The sequence below is a fragment of the Mastigoproctus giganteus genome, chromosome 14, assembly GCF_048544385.1.
Source record: "Mastigoproctus giganteus isolate SK-2022 chromosome 14, ASM4854438v1, whole genome shotgun sequence".
Lineage (NCBI taxonomy): Eukaryota > Metazoa > Arthropoda > Arachnida > Uropygi > Thelyphonidae > Mastigoproctus > Mastigoproctus giganteus.
Genome location: NC_143588.1, coordinates 96,477,828 through 96,496,005, shown reverse-complemented (window position 1 = coordinate 96,496,005; position 18,178 = coordinate 96,477,828). Strand labels below are relative to the sequence as shown.

Below are 18,178 nucleotides of genomic sequence, written 5' to 3'. Positions count from 1 at the left end.
CCAGGAGAAATTGTGCAGAGCTTGTGTGGCAGAATTTTTCCCAGCATGGTCTGTGCTCGTTAACAGGAGAGATTGTTTCTACAGGGATGGGATATACTCAAATAGAAAGGGTGCAAGAGTATTTGCTGATGCTATCAAGACAGTGTTAGGTGGTTCAGAAAACTGTTAGCTTGGGGGGTTCACAGACTAGTAGATTAACAGTAGCCGCAGGCATCAGTTAAAGTGATCCTTGTATTGCTTCTATTGGAATGAGCAGCAGCCTGGAATGTGAGGTGCTGGGAGTCATCATGGAACAAGTAAATACATAGGTTGTGTTAGGGTAACTAAGACGAAGAATAGGGGTGCATGTATACATGCATGCACACCAATGTGAATAAATTTGATGAATTTGAGGTACTGGTGAGAACATCAAAGGTGAATATTGTTGAGATATCAGAGATGTGGTTTCACACAGAGATAGGGAATGCAGAATTGGAATTTGGAGAGTACAATGTGTACAGAAAGGGATGAGGAGTCATGCTGTTAGTTAGGTTATTGTGTGTTAACAATATCACATAAAATCTAAGGAAGTGTATCCAGTTGACAAGAGTGTACAGTGCAGCGTTGTCAGTTTGGTGTGACATAAGCACTGGGAAAGCAAAGTTGAGTGTAGATAGGCCTAATGACTCTGATGAGTACAACAAACAACTCTACAGAGAAACACAGTCGGCTAGTAAATCATAATATCTTATAATGGGGGATTTTAACTTCCCAGATATAGACGGGAGCTTGTGGGTTGGTCACTCACACACTAGCAAGACTTTTGTGAATTCATTGGATGACTGTTTTATACAGCAGCATGTTCAAGAGGCAACCTCAGGGAGTAATACCCTTGATCTGATTATCAGTAATGATTCTTCATGCATTAAGAATCTTCAGATAAAGGAACCACTAGGAGACAGTGATCACAGTGTGCTGAAGTGGGATTTGCTCAAAGAGGTAACTACCATCAGGGGTAAAGGGAAGGGTTTTTGCTTTCATAAAGGTGACTATGATAGTCTGAGACAGTATTTAAATTCTATACGGTGGGACCAACTGATGATGTTGCTAACAGCAAATTCAAAATGGGAAGCATTCAAAGAATTAATTTTGGAAGCTACTAGGTTTTTCATACCAACTAAGAAATACTGTTCAAGATTTAGGCCTAAACAGATGTCAGATAAACTAATGAGACTTGTGGCAGAAAAGAAAAATGCATGGAATGCATATAAATTATCGGGAGATACAGATGCCTACGGTAGATAGATATAATATAGTCTGAAATCAAGTGACAAAGAAGGATAGGCAAGCAAAGGCAGATTACAAGAAATCTTTGGAAAAGGATGCAAAGAAAAAAAATTGTAAAGACTTCTCTACTTATGTAAACTCTAGAAGGAAGGGGATGAATCAGATTGGTCCACTTGATATCGATGGTTTGTTGATGTTTCTTCTCAGGTAGCTGACAAACTTATGGTGTAATTGAGGGAAAGGAATGCCAGAAGTTAATCAAACTCTGGCAGGGGGTGAAATGATTTTGTAATAACTGAGAGCAAAACAAAAGAGAAATTGTTGAAGTTAAAAATAAGGAAGGCACCTGGGGTGGATGAGATCTATCCAGTTATATTTAAGGAGCCAGCAAAGGAAGTAAGCAGGTTCTTAGCCATGATTATGAGGACATCCTTGAACTCTGGGGAGGTCCCCACAGACTGGAGATGTGCAAATATTTCCCCAATTCACAAAGGGGGATCGAAAGCTGACATGAGTAATTACAAACCTGTTGTTTTAACTTCTGTTCTGGGGAAAATATTGGTGTCAATGGTAAAGAAGCACCGCAGGATTGTCAAGATAAGACTGCAGTTATAGTTTAGACACAGCATGGGTCTGTTAAGGGGAAGTCTTGTCTGCCCAATTTGATTGGATATTATGATGCAGTCACAAAGGAACTGGATGAAAAAAATAATTTTGATATTATTATTATTATTATTATTAGCCTTATGGTGCAAGGAAGCCTAAAGCTACGCTTCACCAGGCAAAAAAAAAAAAAGAAGAAAAAAAAAGAAAAAAGAATTCTGAATTACCCTGAGAGAGAGAGAAGTAGAAGGGAATCACCAAGAAAGAGAAGAATGATGATATCCATCTCAGGACCCTATATACTCATATACTTGGATTTTAAGAAAGCTTTTGAAACTGTTGCAAATGAAGACTACTGTACAAGTTGGAGAAGTATAGCAATAAGGACAAGTTGCTACAATGCATAAAAGGATGGTTGAGTGGGAGAAGACAGAGAGTGGTAATCAATGGACACTGCTCTTGGATTAATGTAATTAGTGGACTTCCCCAGGGGTTTGGGTTGGCCCATTATTTTTTCTGTATTTATCAAGTGATGAAGGCTTAATGTCCAAGTTTGCAGATGATACAAAAGTTGGTAGGGTTGTTAGATGACTTTCATCAACCAGTGAAATACCACCACTTTGCTTATTGGAGGCTTGAAGTGGTGAAACCCATGTTTAGTCTTTAGAGCAAAGTTTCCGGCATCCCCCCCCCCATACTTCTCCTAAAATCCATGCACGGTACTAAGTACTATAGGTTTTGATACCTTTTGTGTTTGCGGTTTTCATAAAAAAAAAAAAAAAAAAAAAAGTAAGGATGGTACACTACTGCAACAGGATCTAGAAAAGTTGAGCAGATGGGTTGAGAGGTGGTAACTGAATTTTAACATTGACAAAGGCAAAGTACTGTATAATGGCAGGAGTAACCTCAGAGTAACATACCAACTGTGCGGTGGCATACTACACTCAGGGTAGTGGAGAATGAAAAAGACCTGGGGATAATTGTGCAGTCAGATATGAAGTTTTCTGAACAGTGCAGACAGGCTGCAAGAGTAGCTCATGGGGTCTTGTCAATGATATATGGGAATTTTGCTAGCAGGGATAAGGTGGTGGTTATCCCCTTATATAAAGCAATGGTCAGGTCACACCTTGAGTACTGCATAGAGGTCTGGAGGCCTCATTTTAGGAAAGATGTTGAGCTACTAGAATGCGTAGAGAGAGAGAGAGAGAAGGGCAACGAGATCAGTGGGTGGAACAAAGGGTTGCTGTTACAAAGATAGGCTTAGGTTCTGCCAATTACAGCATCTGGAGACTAGGCACCTGCGATGTGATCTGATTGAGATGTACAAGGCCTTGAATGGCTTGAACAAGCTCAATGCTGATGGGATTCTTCCTCTTGCTCAGATTCTGCACCTGAGGAAGCATAAATTCAAATTGAGGAAAGATGGTTGTAAATTCGATGTGCGGAAATTTGCCATTAGCCAGCGGGTGGTTGAATCCTGGAACAAAACTTCCAGCTGTCATTGTGGAAGTTGACAGCTTAAATAAATTGAAAGTGAATTATTGGCTGATGCTAAATAAGCTTGCTTTCTTGTAGCATTATGCCTCTACTAATGCTAATGCTAATATTTATGCATAAACCATGAAACTATTTAGAAAATATAAAACAAAACATTTCATTAACTAAATAATCTTTATACTCAAATAAATATAATAAGAAAATATTAAAAAATAATAACTATGAAATCCTTAAAAAAAAGAAAAACATACCTTAACTTCAAATGAAAAACTCAACACATGCATAAAACAATACTCTACATTAAAGGAAGTACTGCATACTGCAATAGGAAATGTTTGAAAGATGCCATCTGCCACTTTCATTCAAGAAAAAATTAAAACTCAAACTAGCAAGGGCCTACATTCCCAGATGCAAGCAGATAGGCATGATCTCCTGCATAAAGAATGGCACAACTGCTCTTGGAAACAAGCAAAGAATCCTTCCTTCCCCTACTACACCAAACCAAACAGACAAATATGAACACCCACTTACGCATTTCAATAAAACTGCATTTTATTGAAATCAATAAAATGCACTGCACTTTCATCGTTTATTAGAATCACATTTTCGGTTATAAGAATCAATTTTGAAACCCCTCTGTGACATATTTCTAAAGCATATTTATGGAGGTCACAACCATAAAACAATTTGCAGTTTCCAGTTTATTGGACCTTTAAATGGGTAGTTATCACAACTTTAACAGAATAAGAAATTGCCCAGTCTGTCACTAATAATTTCACCAAGGAGGATGAAAATGAAGATGAACTCGAATGAATTCCAGTTACAAAACAGCAAACTCATGAAGCTATAGCTATCCTGTGGAACGTTGGAAGAAACTGGTGCAAGTGATCCTGAATATAGACTATTATACAATATTCTATAAATAGATTTTTTAGTGATAATTCAAAGCAATCTAAAATAAGTAACTATTTAAAATTATAATCATATACACAGTGTTAAGTTAATAATTAATATCTATATTAATTAAGCTCTGTACGTAAGTTTAAATTTATGATCTCTTGATCTTGATCAAATCACTTGTATAGAGGAAGACGATGGTGAATTGCATACTATAAAATTCCAAATCTCACAAACATGTTAAATATATAAAAACGTCTTAAATTTTAGCTTGCAGACAACTTACAACCAATAAATTTAGTTTCTTAAGATATCTGTGAAACATATACACTCAACCACAAAATATATATAAAAAAGTTAATACCTGTCTCAGTAGTATCTCCTAGAAGAGTCTGATCATGTGACTCAGCAAATCGCACTAAGTTTGCTGGCCTCGAAACTGCTACACCCCTTGCCAAAGCTATTAATCGATAAAATGCCTCTCCATCTAATTCATCACATGGTTTACCTTCTCTACTATTATGTAAACAAAGAAGTACATACTTAAGAAGAGCTTGATCCTGAAAAAAAAAAAAAAAAACCATAAATAACACACACACACAAAATTTATAAAATATGCATATGTATATTCTGGTCATTTTATTTCATTTGAGAAAAACATTTACTAAAATTACTATTACAAAATAGTTTATTTCTCCATAAAGAAAAATTAATCAGTTCTGCAATATTCTGATAATGACAATGCCAAAATATACCATCTCCACAATAAGATACAATATTTTATTTGTGAATATCTATACTTCAAGAATCACACCAATAAAAGATCTTAATTTATATATTTGTTAATGGTTTACTGTATTGATGAAGAAAACAGTTTTTTTAAATAAGAAATTAATAATACACGAGCCCATCTTTGGTCTTAATGATGACACTCAGAGAATTTTGTCCTGTTCTACTACACAAAGCAAATATTCATTACGTTCCCCCATGCCTTTTTGGAGGGGGGACAAAAAGCAAACTATATTTATACTTGTACTTGAATACTGCCCGATTTGTTTACTTTCCTTCAAAAAGGCCTCTAAGGTTGGGAGAGTAATACACATCTAGAATTTAAAACAAATACACCAACCGTTTAACTATAATGGTTTAATACTGAAAATTATAAAATGTACCAAACGATACTACACTGTAAAATAATATATGCAAAAAACTGATTTACAAAATAAAATAAAATTAAAAGCGATAAAACATTGACTGAAGCTTTCAGAGGCTTCCGCCTCCTTTCTCAACAACAATGATGTTTAAGCAACACATCCTTAAGTAACAGGCTCACAGCACACGTGGTTGACCAGGCGCATGCTCAATATTTCTTCCACACGATCCAGAACCGGAAGCGGCTCGGGAGCGTGAAATATAAAACGCTCGTCTTTTGCCAGGACCACGGCTTCCAGTAGGGGGTGAAATCGAACACCCCTGTCCCTATTCATACTATTGTTCTCAGACGAGCCTATCCACAAACTCTCCAGCCACTTGCAGTCCCAGAACCTATGCGCCCGGTCAAGGATGACAGCATTCACAGGGGAGACCTGATGATGTTTCTCCCAATAATGCTCAGAAATGGCGGACTTATTGAACTCTGCGGTCTGTATAGCTCGCATGTGCTCCCCCAGACGGTCTTTTAGTCGCCGTCCTGTCTCCCCCACATAACATTCCCCACAATCCGGGCATTTGATCTCATATACGACCCCACTACTGGAATCCTCAGGAATGGGGTCTTTGACCTGTGACAACACTGTGTGCAACCTCCGGCCCGGAAGTTGCACACAGCGTGCCTGAAAGTCACGTAGTATTCTTGAGATTCGATCTGACAAGCCCGGATAGTAGGGAATATAAACTGTGGCGACTGGAACGGATGGTGTTCCATGATTAGGCTCCGCGCCTCTATTATATTTATCAATGACCCTCTAGGGGTAACCGCATTTCATAAGATCTGCCCTAACTTAACCAATTTCTCTCTCTCTCTCCTCAGAGGTACTACAATGTGTCCTAACCCTACCCAAAAGTGCCCTGGCCACACTGTTTTTATGCTGCGCAGTCTGTGCTGACCTATAATGGGTGTACTGGCTCCTACACATGGGCTTCCTAAACACTGTAGTACTAAGCCTGGAGCCTTCTCTACTCACCATTACGTCCAGGAATGGGAGGGAACCATTCACTTCTACATCTGAGGTGAACTGTATAAAAGGAGAGAAATCATTGAGAAAACTAACTACATCCTCTTCTCTCCCCTTTTGCACCAAAGTAAACGTGTCATCCACATATCTCTTCCACTTGCGCATAGGGAACTCCAAACTTGTAAAAACCCTATTCTCTAACCCTTCCATTGCCAGGTTTGCGACAATAGCGCTAATAGGAGAACCCATAGCTGTGCCGTGAACCTGTTTGTACATCACTCCTTTATATAGCAAAGTCATACTCGAAAGACATAATTCTACGCCACAGCATATATCCTCTACACTTAGGTGCGATCTAGTACTTAGGGTATCATCTCTTTGTAGTGCCACCTTTGCTTCAGGCTTAGTACTACAGTTTTTAGGAAGCCCATGTGTAGGAGTCAGTACACCCATTATAGGTCAGCACAGACTGCGCAGCATAAAAACAGTGTGGCCAGGGCACTTTTGGGTAGGGTTAGGACACATTGTAGTACCTCTGAGGAGAGAGAGAGAGAAATTGGTTAAGTTAGGGCAGATCTTATGAAATGCAGTTACCCCCAGAGGGTCATTGATAAATATAATAGAGGTGCGGAGCCTAATCATGGAACACCGTCCGTTCCAGTCGCCACAATTTATATTCCCTACTATCCGGGCTTGTCAGATCGAATCTCAAGAATGCTACGTGACTTTCAGGCATGCTGTGTGCAACTTCCGGGCCGGAGGTTGCACACAGTGTTGTCACAGGTCAAAGACCCCATTCCTGGGGATTCCAGTAGTGGGGTCGTATATGAGATCAAATGCCCGGATTGTGGGGAATGTTATGTGTAGGAGACAGGACGGCGACTAAAAGACCGTCTAGGGGAGCACGTGCGAGCTATACAGACCGCAGAGTTCAATAAGTCCGCCATTGCTGAGCATTATTGGGAGAAACATCATCAGGTCTCCCCTGTGAATGGTGTCATCCTTGACCGGGCACATAGGTTCTGGGACCGTAAGTGGCTGGAGAGTTTGTGGATAGGCTCGTCTGAGAACAATAGTATGAATAGGGACAGGGGTGTTCGATTTCACCCCCTACTGGAAGCCGTGGTCCTGGCAAAAGACGAGCGTTTTATATTTCCACGCTCCCGAGCTGCTTCCGGTTCTGGATCGTATGGAAGAAATATTGAGCATGCGCCTGGTCAACCACGTGTGCTGTGAGCCTGTTACTTAAGGATGTGTTGCTTAAACATCATTGTTGTTGAGAAAGGAGGCGGAAGCCTCCGAAAGCTTCAGTCAATGTTTTATTGCTTTTAATTTTATTGTATTTTAAATATTTTATAAATATTTTATTGTATATTAAAATTTTTATCGTATATTTTATTTTGTAAATCAGTTTTTTGCATATATTATTTTACAGTGTAGTATCGTTTGGTACATTTTATAATTTTCAGTATTAAACCATTATAGTTAAACAGTTGGTGTATTTGTTTTAAATTCTGGATATGTTTACTTTCTTTGTTATACATTTTGATTTCATATTTCAAGAAAACTAGGGCAGTGACTCTAGTAGCAAAACACAAATGCTAATAAATAGATACAAAAAAAATAATATTAATAAATACATACAAATGCAAAAAAATTAAAACACAAAGTAAAATATTACTTTCTATTTTTTTATCAGATGTACTTCTCACACTCAGGTCCTACAGACAGAAAAATGGCATGCAGGTGTTTATTGTTCAGTGGTATCATCTGGATATACACCTGAACTGAGAATGCTAAGTTAATAAGTTGTAGCATAAGCTTGAGGAAGGTATGGGGCCAGGCTGGAAGAAAATTCCAGATGAAAAGTGAATGCCATCTCACATAGTTTCAGTGATTAAAACAAAGGGGTTAGAAATTCCTTAAGTTGAAGTAAATACAAGAGAGCTAAAGGAATACATACACTTAACTTGGGAACAGGCAAATGTTGTAGACTGGAAATTAAGCTGATGCATTCAATGAACACAACAGAAGTTACCATCACTTTCACTCGATCGACCCTTCCTTAGTTCAAGTGTTGTTCCTTTGTTGAGGAGACAAACTGGACATGGTTGATAGAGGCAGAAGAAAGGGAGAGGAAGAGTGGCAAGGCAAAGTGAAAGAGAAATTTTGGATGGGAAGTGTGGGACGACAAAAAGTTATACATGCAGAAAAGTTTAGTGTAGCAATCAGCAATTGGTCATTCTAGACAAAATAAAATTTATATGCTGCCATTCAGAGGATAAATTTATGTACAAAACTGCACTTGTAGTCTAGGATTCAGACCCACCTTGAATAAGCCAAGCACTCCAAGTATGACACATGAAATAACCCAAGGTCAAGGTGTGTTTGTTTTAAGTGCAGTCTCCAGGATCTCTATATGCTGCTGTAGCTTCTGAAAAGGCATAAGGCTAAGGCTGGTATGAAATAACCCACATTAAAAGATAACCCCATTTGAAAGCATTCAAAGTAAAGATAGAATGTTTGATATCCAGAAAAGTGGATGCAAGTGGTTTTCATCAGCCAGAGAACTTAGTTCAGAGCCTATAACAGAATCTAGCCAGAACATCAAACACTAGCATTCTGTATAAAACTAGACATGACAAAACTTTGAGAAATGGCTTGTTGTATTTTGTATAGCAAGTTTTTTTTCGTAATCATTCCAATATTCACCTGAACCTAGCAGAAAGACTGTAAAGAGAGCAAGAAGGGCCCAGAAGTATATTTATGTTGGAAATCTTTTGTTTAATACATGAATATTAATGAGTTAATATTCATGTATTAAACAAAATTAGGAGAGTAACTGTGCCAACTGTTGCAGAATTACAGGGAATTATATGTACAGGAAGGAAAATCATTTACGTAACAGTTTGTATAGTTAGGTCTCATATATATACTAAGTAATCAATGAATTATGACCACCTACCTAATACTCCGTTGGGCCACTGATAATACAGATAACAGCTGCTATTCACTTAGGAATTAACTAAACTAGGTGTCTGATGACACCTGTAAGGATCTGCAGCCATGCTGCCAGCAAGGCTTTCCACAGTGTCCAAATAAATTATGGTTGCACCTCACTAGCCATTCCAAAGCATTCCAGAGGTGTTCAACTAGACTCAGGTCAGGCAAATTTGGAGGCCAATAAAAATGGGTGATATCTTTACTTTGTTTCTTATATTTCTCATGCATAGTGGGGGCCTTATAGCATGCTGCATTAATGTCTTGGAAGATCCCAAGAAATGAAAAGAAGAAAGAAGACAGAGAAGAAAAATGCATGGGATGCATATAAATCATCAGGCAACACAGATGTCTATGGCAGATATAAGCTAGTCTGTAAGCAAGTCACAAAGGAGGTTAGACAGATTAGAGAAATCTTTGGCAAAGGATGCTAAGAAAAACAGCAAGGATTTCTTTACTTATATAAACTCTAAAAGGAAGAAGATAAATCAGATTGGTCCACTTGATATTGATGGTTCGACTGTTGATGATCCTGCTCAGACAGCAAACAAACTGAATGAGTTTTATGCATCTACATTCACACATGAGGAAGAATTTTGCAGAGGCAACTGGTCAAGGCAACGGGTCTATAGCTAGTAGGGTTTGTTGGGTCTTTTCCTGGTTTAAGGAAGGCAAGGACTGTAGCATGGTGCCATTGTTTAGGGAATGTATCTTCTAGGTAAAGTCTATCGAACAGATCAACGAGTGACAGCAATGATTCAGTACTTAGTTTCTGTGTCATCGAGTAGTGAATATTGTCTGGTCCTACAGCACTGTGTCTACATGTTGAGAGAGCTCTATGCAGTTCATGGAGGACAAATGGTAGATTGTACTGTACATTCGCTTTAGACGAAAAGTTTAATTTTTTTGTTTTTCTGTCTTTGTTTTAAATCTTCTGAAGGCTGGTGTGTAACTTTCTGTTGCTGATGTTTTGGCAAAAGTTTCCCCTAAGATGTTGCCAATTTGGGCAGGGTCAGAAATATTCTGTCCCCCCCATTCCATGACAGGAATGGGAATTGTCTGGTGTTTACCACTCACTTTTCTGATTATTTTTCAAATTTTATTTGTAGGGGTATCTTGGTTGATGGTCGAAGTAAAGCAGATCCAAGTTGCCTTTTTGTTTGTTTGTTTGTTTGTTGTTTGGTTTTTAGGAGCATTAGCAACTAAGGCCATATTGCTCCGGGAATATGCAGTGGTCATTCCCTGACCTTTCCGCATCCTCCGTATTTGGTGGTGACGGGCTCAAACCCTGGTTTAATCAAGAAGCGTGTGCTACGCACTGTTGCTCCTTCCCACCTGGCTACGGAGGTGCCAAGTTGCCTTTTTATTACAGCAGCTAACATACCTTGCTCTTGCTCTGGCATATTTATACTGGATAAAATTTTCTGTAGTGAAACTGCGCTGAAAGGAATTCCATGCTTTATTTTGTTCTTTTTTAGCTGCCTGGCATTCATTACTCCACCAGATTTTTGGGTGTATTGGCAATTTTGAAGAGGATTTTGGTATGGTTTTTTCTGCTGCATGTAATATTGTTTTTGTGACATATTCAACTGCTTCATTGGGTGGGGACTCTGATTATTTTCGTGTCAAATTTAGCTAGTTTTTTATACATTTCCCAATTTGCTTTATCAGCGAGTCACTGCAGAATTTTAGTAGGATAATAAGAGGGCTTATTCAGTAATTCAATTAGGATGGGAAAATTATCACTATGAAGTGGATCATTACTTATTGACCACTTTAGAGAAGGATATAGGGCTGCTGAACAGATGTACAAATCTACTGCAGTATTAGTTCCAGAAGGAAGGTGACCATATGTAGGTGACTCATCATTTAGAAGGAGAAGGTTGTTGGGCTATGAGATTATCTAGATCATTTTGATGAAAGCTATAGCTAGGTGGAATGTACAAAGAGCAAATTGTAATGTGGATATCAGCAGCTACACGGACTGCTGCTGCCTCAAGGGAAGAATTTAGTAAAACATGCTTGGCAGGAACATGTGGGTTGGCTAAAACAGCTACACTACCATGTGCAGTATTTTGATGGGTTCTGTCTTTTCTAAAGATATTATACTGAGACAGTTTTGGTGTATCTTGAGGTTTTAAATATGTTTCTTGAAGGCACAGACATATTGGGGTATATTTAGAGGTAAGATCATAAACATTATCAATATTGGCACGAAAACCAAGACAATTCCACTAAATTATTATGTTCATTATTTGGTTCTTGTTAGGCTTTCAGAACGTTTTCGCGTTGTTGAAGTTCTCTGATTTTCGCTCTTGTTTTTATCTTTTTTTTTGGAAAGTAAGGCTTACACGTGTCCATGTCTTTTTTGACAAAAATCTCTAGGACACCATCTTCTGCAGATTTTTCATTAATATCCATTTCCTCTTGATGTCTGAGAGGCTTTGATTGGTTTTTCTTTGCATTCTTGGTCCGGGGAATGTAGTTTTTTGCGAGGTATGGATACTGGTGTATTGACTCCAGTTTGGGTTGCACTGTACAGGATTTTGATGTAATTTGAGAAAGACTCTTTTGGAGGTACTGATAATTCAGTTTGCATCACTGGTGACTGATATTTTTTGATAATTTGGGCATACGTAGGTCTGTTTGGATGGGTTTGTGGTGAGATGATCCGTTTTTTTTTTTTTTTTTTTTTATGTGAACCCCAAACACGAGAGGTATTAGAACCTATAGTACTTAGTACCGTGCTTGGGTTGGAGGTTGAGAAGACGAAAGAAGATATTTGTTGACATTGGACTTGAACTTCTGTAGATTGTAATTTTCAGGAAATACGTACGAAGGAAGGTTGTTCCAGAAAGCAGCAGTTGAATGAATAAATGAGGAAGATGAAAAGTTGGTTCTGTGGGTTTGAAGTTGGACAGTAAATGGATGTTTGCTGGTGGCAGCACGTGTTCGGACTGTTTTGAAAGAGAGAGCGGGAATTACAGAAGCCAATTCAGAAGAGCAGCGCCCATGGAAATATCTGTAGAAGAGGCATGCAGCAGAAACAGTGCGTCTATGAGAAAGCGAGTGGAGAGACTCTGTTAGAGATGAATCATTAATTAACTAACTGTCCGCTTCTGAATGGAATCAAGAAGCCTGAGGGAGGTTCTGAGGGCACCACCCCAGATGTGGGAACAATATTCCATGGCAGGGTGGATTTGCGATTTATACAGAGTGAGCAGCTGTTTGGAAGAAAAGTAACGCCGAGAGCGAAAGAGAAAACCAAGTTTTTTAGATGCAGAGGAAGCAATATTTGTAATGTGCTTGTGCCAAGAGAGATTAGAAGTCAGGGTAATCGACAAAAGAGATATATCATTTTGCCTAGAAATCGGAGTGTCACCAAAGATAAGCATAGGAGCAGAAGAATCCTTTTTGCGAGATATAAGAAAAGACTGAGTTTTAGAAGAGTTGAAATCAACTAAGTTGTCTTTGCCCCACTGGAGAATTACCTGAAGATCAGCATTTAAGGAATTGGTAGCAGATTTCCGAGACGTTGAATCTGATTGAGCAGGACAAGGTTTCTCAAAATGGAAATGGAATGCAATGTGCTATCATCGGCAAAACTATGGACAGGATTTCCAGTCAATGGAAGAAGGTCATTGATATACAAGAGGAAAAGAGTGGGGGAAAGAACTGAACCTTGGGGGACACCGGCATTAGTGGAGAAATTAGAAGACAGAGAGCCATCTACCATCACCCTCAGTGAGCGATCAGACAGAAAACTGGATAACCAATTACTAAAAACAGTTGGCAAACCATAAGATGGAAGCTTGTTTAGAAGACCTTTATGCCAAACACAATCAAAAGCTTTTGAGATGTCAAGAGCAACTACTTGTGTTTCACAGAACCTTTCCATTGAATTAGTCCATAAATGGGTAACATTAGCCAGAATATCACCAGTGGATCGACACTGACGGAATCCATACTGACGATCGTTGATCAGACGGAAGGTTTCTAGGTAGTTTAAGAGTTGGTGGTTAATTGATTTCTCCATTACTTTAGAAACAGTAGGAGTAATTGCAATGGGACAATAATTGGATAGGAGGAATTTGTCACCCTTTTTAGGAACTGGCTGGATATGAGCAAATTTCCAAGCAGAAGGAAAAACACCTTTGGAATAAGAAAGTGAAAAAAGGCGGCAAACAATAGGAGTAAGTTCAGGAGCACAGGTTTTGAGAACAAGTGGAGAAATACCATCAGGACCTGGAGCTTTCTTAGCATCAAGATTCATCAAAATCCTTCTGATATCCTTTTGACGGAAGACCACAGGAGGCATTGAATGGAGCGTGTTGGGAATGGTGGGAGGTGTTTTACCAAGATCATTAATACATGAGTTGGAAGAAAAATGGGATGCTAGCAGGTCAGCTTTATCCTTGGCTGAAGTGACAACAGAACCATCTGGTTTGGACAGAGGTGGGCGCAGAGATGGGCAAAAGTTGCGGCCAATAGCTTTGGCAAGAGACCAGAATGCTCGGCTACCATTAGGTCAAGAAGCAAGTTTTCTACTCTTAGCCCGTTCAAACTCTAGTTTGGATTGATTAATAACTGCTTTACAATTGTTGCGAGCTTTCGTGTAAGTAGAAAACGAAACTGAAGAATTAGAAACAAGCCAATTACGATATGCAACATTCTTCTCTTGGACAGCCTTAGCACATTTATTGGAAAACCAAGGTTTAGATAAAGGACGAGATTTTAGAGTGGAGTGTGGGATAAAGGATTCCATTCCTGCAAGAATAATTTCACTGACACGATCTGAGCAAACGTTGACATCAGAAGTTTTGAAACAGTAATCCGACCAAGGAAAAGAAGAAAGAAAGTCTCGCAGGTCATCCCATTTTGCATTCTTGAATGCCAAACAACACGAGGTTGGGAATAGCCATGAGATAAAGGTTCCATTGGAGAAGAGACAATCACCAAGTTGTGATCTGAAGTGCCTAAAGGACCTCTCACTTCGACCGTGTACTTAGAAGGGTTGTTTGTGAGAAAAAGATCAAGCGTATTGGCTGTATGATTAGGATTGTCCGGTATTCTTGTAGGTAAATGAACAATCTGTGCTAGGTCATTAGTAATTGCAAAAGCCTCAGCATCTCGACCTGCTGGGTCAGTGTGACTAGAAAACAGAAGCCAGCTGGAGTTGTAAACATTAAAATCACCAAGGAAAATTACCTCACTGTTAGGAAAGTTTGACTGGAGAAAGTCAAGTTGCAAAGAGAGGAAGTCAAAGAGCTCCAAGTGATTAGTGGAGTTGGGAGAACGGTAGAGACAACAGATGAATTTGACACAATGAGGTAGAGAGATTTTAAACCAGAGAAGATCAAAGAGAGGAAATTCCAAATTGCAAAGTCTCTGAGAGGGAATATCAGAACGGACATATGCACAAGTACCACCTTTGAGGCGAAAGGAATCATATAGCGAATAATTTGGGCATCTGAGATGAGCAGTAGTTGAATCAACCGATAACTGAGATTCTGTCAGAAAAAGTACATGGGGTTTGGCAGACTGCAAGTGGAAATGGACATCATTGAGATTAGAATTGAGACCACGTATATTTGTGAAATGAATTAGGAAGTGTTTGGGTGGTTTAGATCTTTTCGCAGATAAGGTTGCTCTATTAGTTTGACAATTCATGGTGTATTCGATAGTAAGAAAAAAGTGGGTGGGACATGCTGTATGAAGTAATGAAATTTTTGGATATGGCGTACATGTGGTAAGAATATACCCAGATCCTTTACATAACGTGGCCTCGACAATGCTCTCCGCATACACACTACTCGGACTCCCTCCAGTCACTATCTGGCAAAGTAGAGGTAGCAAGATTATACACTAGCTGATCCGGAAGCTTCCTAGAGAGTTACCAACAGGTTCGGTCCGGTGTACTAACTAGCGGCCAGCCTGCGAACACCGTTTTAGAGCTGTACCCTCGAAATGTAAGGAATATTGTATCTCGCCACGACGTTCATTATATCCTCAAAAGTCATCAATCATACTGCATGATGGAAGAGATAGGGAAGGGTTGACCAGAACTTAGCTCTAGAGACTAAACATGGGTTCCACCACTTCAAGCCTCCAATAAGCAAAGCGGTGGTATTTCACCGGTTGATGAGAGTCATCTATCAATAAACAGATGACTCTCATCAACATCAAGGAAACATTATTGTTTGTTTTATATTTCTGAATAAATTTTTCGTTTTTCCAGCATTCACATGTTTTAGCATAGGCAGGGTGGTCCTTTTTAGAGTTTGGGCATATTGGTTGAGGGGCAGTACAGGCTTTGCAGTCATGTTCTACTGAACTGCACTTTGCACAAGTATAGATTCCCTGGCAATCTGTCTGCGAATGTCTGACATCGGAAATACCGTAGCGGGTTTGGAATATATGGTCTGACATTGCATATCAGATATTGTGTTGAGGTCAGATTGCCATCTTTTCTGGTGGAGATTCTCTTCACTTGAATAACACCTTGTTCTTTAAGTTCCTCTAGCATCTCCTCTTCAGATACAACTAGTAAATCCCAGTCTGAGATCACTCCTTTGGAGGAGTTCGGTGATCTGTGGGGTGTCACAGTTACTGGTAGTTCTGCAAAGAGTTTAATGCTCAAAAAATCGCTCTGAATCTTTAGCATTAGAGGTCTATATGTGGATGTCTCCCGACCTCAGTCTTTTTATAGACTTGGGAGATCCAGCTCTACTTTCTAATTCCTTCTGGACTCTAAATGGTGAGAGTTTTCCAATTGCATTAGCACCAGTTGAATGGATAATTAAGAAAGTTCGAATAGGATAATTCTCTGTCTCAGTTTTCTGGTGTTTGGCAGTTCTGGCATTGGAACTGTCTTTCATTTTGGATGTCTGGGGTGCGTCTGGCAGCCCAGATAAGTCACAGATTGATTTTCTCATGACTTGCTCTTTTTGGCCCTGGGAGATTGTCTTTTTCTCCTGGGTTACCAGCCCCGCCACGTGGAGTCAAGAGCGGTGCCACCTAGTGACCCAAGCAAAGAAGAAAGGGTTAGTATAAACTAAAAATAAAAAAGGGATTAAAGAAAGGTGATTTTCTTTTCTAGGTTAAAGTATTTGGATAAATGTATTTAAAAATAATACTCAAGAGTTACCGGTCTTACGAAACTCAGGAGAAACGTATTTACAGTTAAGCATACCAGATAATCACTATGAAAGTCGCTGTGGTCACTAATATCTCTTGGCACTCTGGGCCAATAACATCAGCAACTTCACGGTTAGTTAAATGTTGATCACTCCTGATTAGATTACGAATATGAATGATTGAATCAGTTATTTTCAATGGACAAGTGGCACTTTTTAAAACTTGCAAACAACTGCAAAGTCTTCGAATGAAGTGTAGCATAATTTCATAAAGCTGTTTTTAACATTTTTCCTCTTGCTTTTAACATTCTTCTTGCTCAGAATAATCAATGAGAGGGCATAAATTCAAATTGAGGAAAGACAGATGTAGGATAGATGCGCAGAAATTTGCCTTTAGTCAACGGGTAGTTGGTTGGTGGAACAGACTTCCATCCCTTGTTGTGGAAATTGATAGCCTAAATAAATTTAAGGCTCGGCTGGACAGGTATTTCGAACGAACGGTTCGCATTTAGGCATATGATGCATAAGCTTGCTTTCTTGCATCATATGCCTCTACTAATGCTAATTTCTTGGGGTTCTATTGTGCTTTTCTCTAATTCGAAACAAAATTTGATTAAAATTTACTGTTCAGTAAAATCACTCATTTTAAAATGTGGCAAAACACCAACACCTTCTATTCGATGTACATTAATTCACTACAGATAAATGGGTGATTCAACATGTTGGAACAAGTCCCAACTGGCTATGACACCACAACTTCAAAATACAAAGGCTGTCCCCTAACTTTTAGGTCAAATCTCATATAAGTATAAATAATTATATAATAAGCAATTAGTCTGTCATTTAAATAGGAAGGTTCATTTCAGAATTTTATTGTATTTATTCATGTATTTTTAAAATAATTTAGTTTAGGGGAAAAACATATTACATTAGATTCAAATTATATATTCTTATCACCAACAGAGCTATTTATTATTCTCATTTGAATAAAATGGATTACTATTATTAAATTTACATAGGAAAGTTTTTTCTCATACCTTATGATTGCAGTACGCTGTTCTATTCATATGAAGAGCAGAAAGGAGAGTTTTAACATGCTGATGGACAATTGGAGGTGTTGGAAGGGTCAGCATCTGAGTTGCCAAATCAAGAGCTGTAGTTTTTAGAGTTTGTCTTTCTCTTGGACATGCTCCAACAGAAAAGCATCCATCTAGTAGTTCTAAACTACTTCCAACTAATCTAGAAATAAAGTTTTATGTTATAGACAATGTGTTTCAGTCAGACAGACAGAATTTAGCATTTTAAGAATTTGATATCCATATTATTTTTACACAGTATATTCCAAAATGTTATTGTTAAAAACTTATTGTTACTGATATTTAAGAATATCTTAAAGTAAAAATGAAACTTGAAAGCAAAATTGTCAAAATATAAAGCTACTTTAACTGAAACTATCTTTTGGATACAGCTGGGGAAGGTGTGAATGTATCATGGTGCCAACACTGATTCCTGAATGTAATCAAGCACCAACTGCATTGAAATTCAGAATAATGCATTTCTCCTGAAGATGTGTAAAGAAAATTCCAGTAGATAAAATGTAAATCA

The 18,178-nt window shown here is 38.6% G+C and overlaps 1 protein-coding gene across 1 annotated transcript in view; it reads right to left on the bottom strand.

Annotated features, from left to right (window-relative positions):
* Positions 1 to 18,178, bottom strand: part of poe (E3 ubiquitin-protein ligase-like protein poe) — an 849,790-nt gene that overhangs the window by 233,795 nt on the left and 597,817 nt on the right. Inside the window, exons 51-52 of the mRNA XM_090388478.1 lie at positions 17,611 to 17,812; positions 4,628 to 4,823 (exon numbers count right to left, since the gene is read on the bottom strand). Of these exons, the coding sequence (XP_090244604.1) occupies positions 4,628 to 4,823; positions 17,611 to 17,812 (398 nt within the window). The remainder of the gene's footprint in view (positions 1 to 4,627; positions 4,824 to 17,610; positions 17,813 to 18,178) is intronic.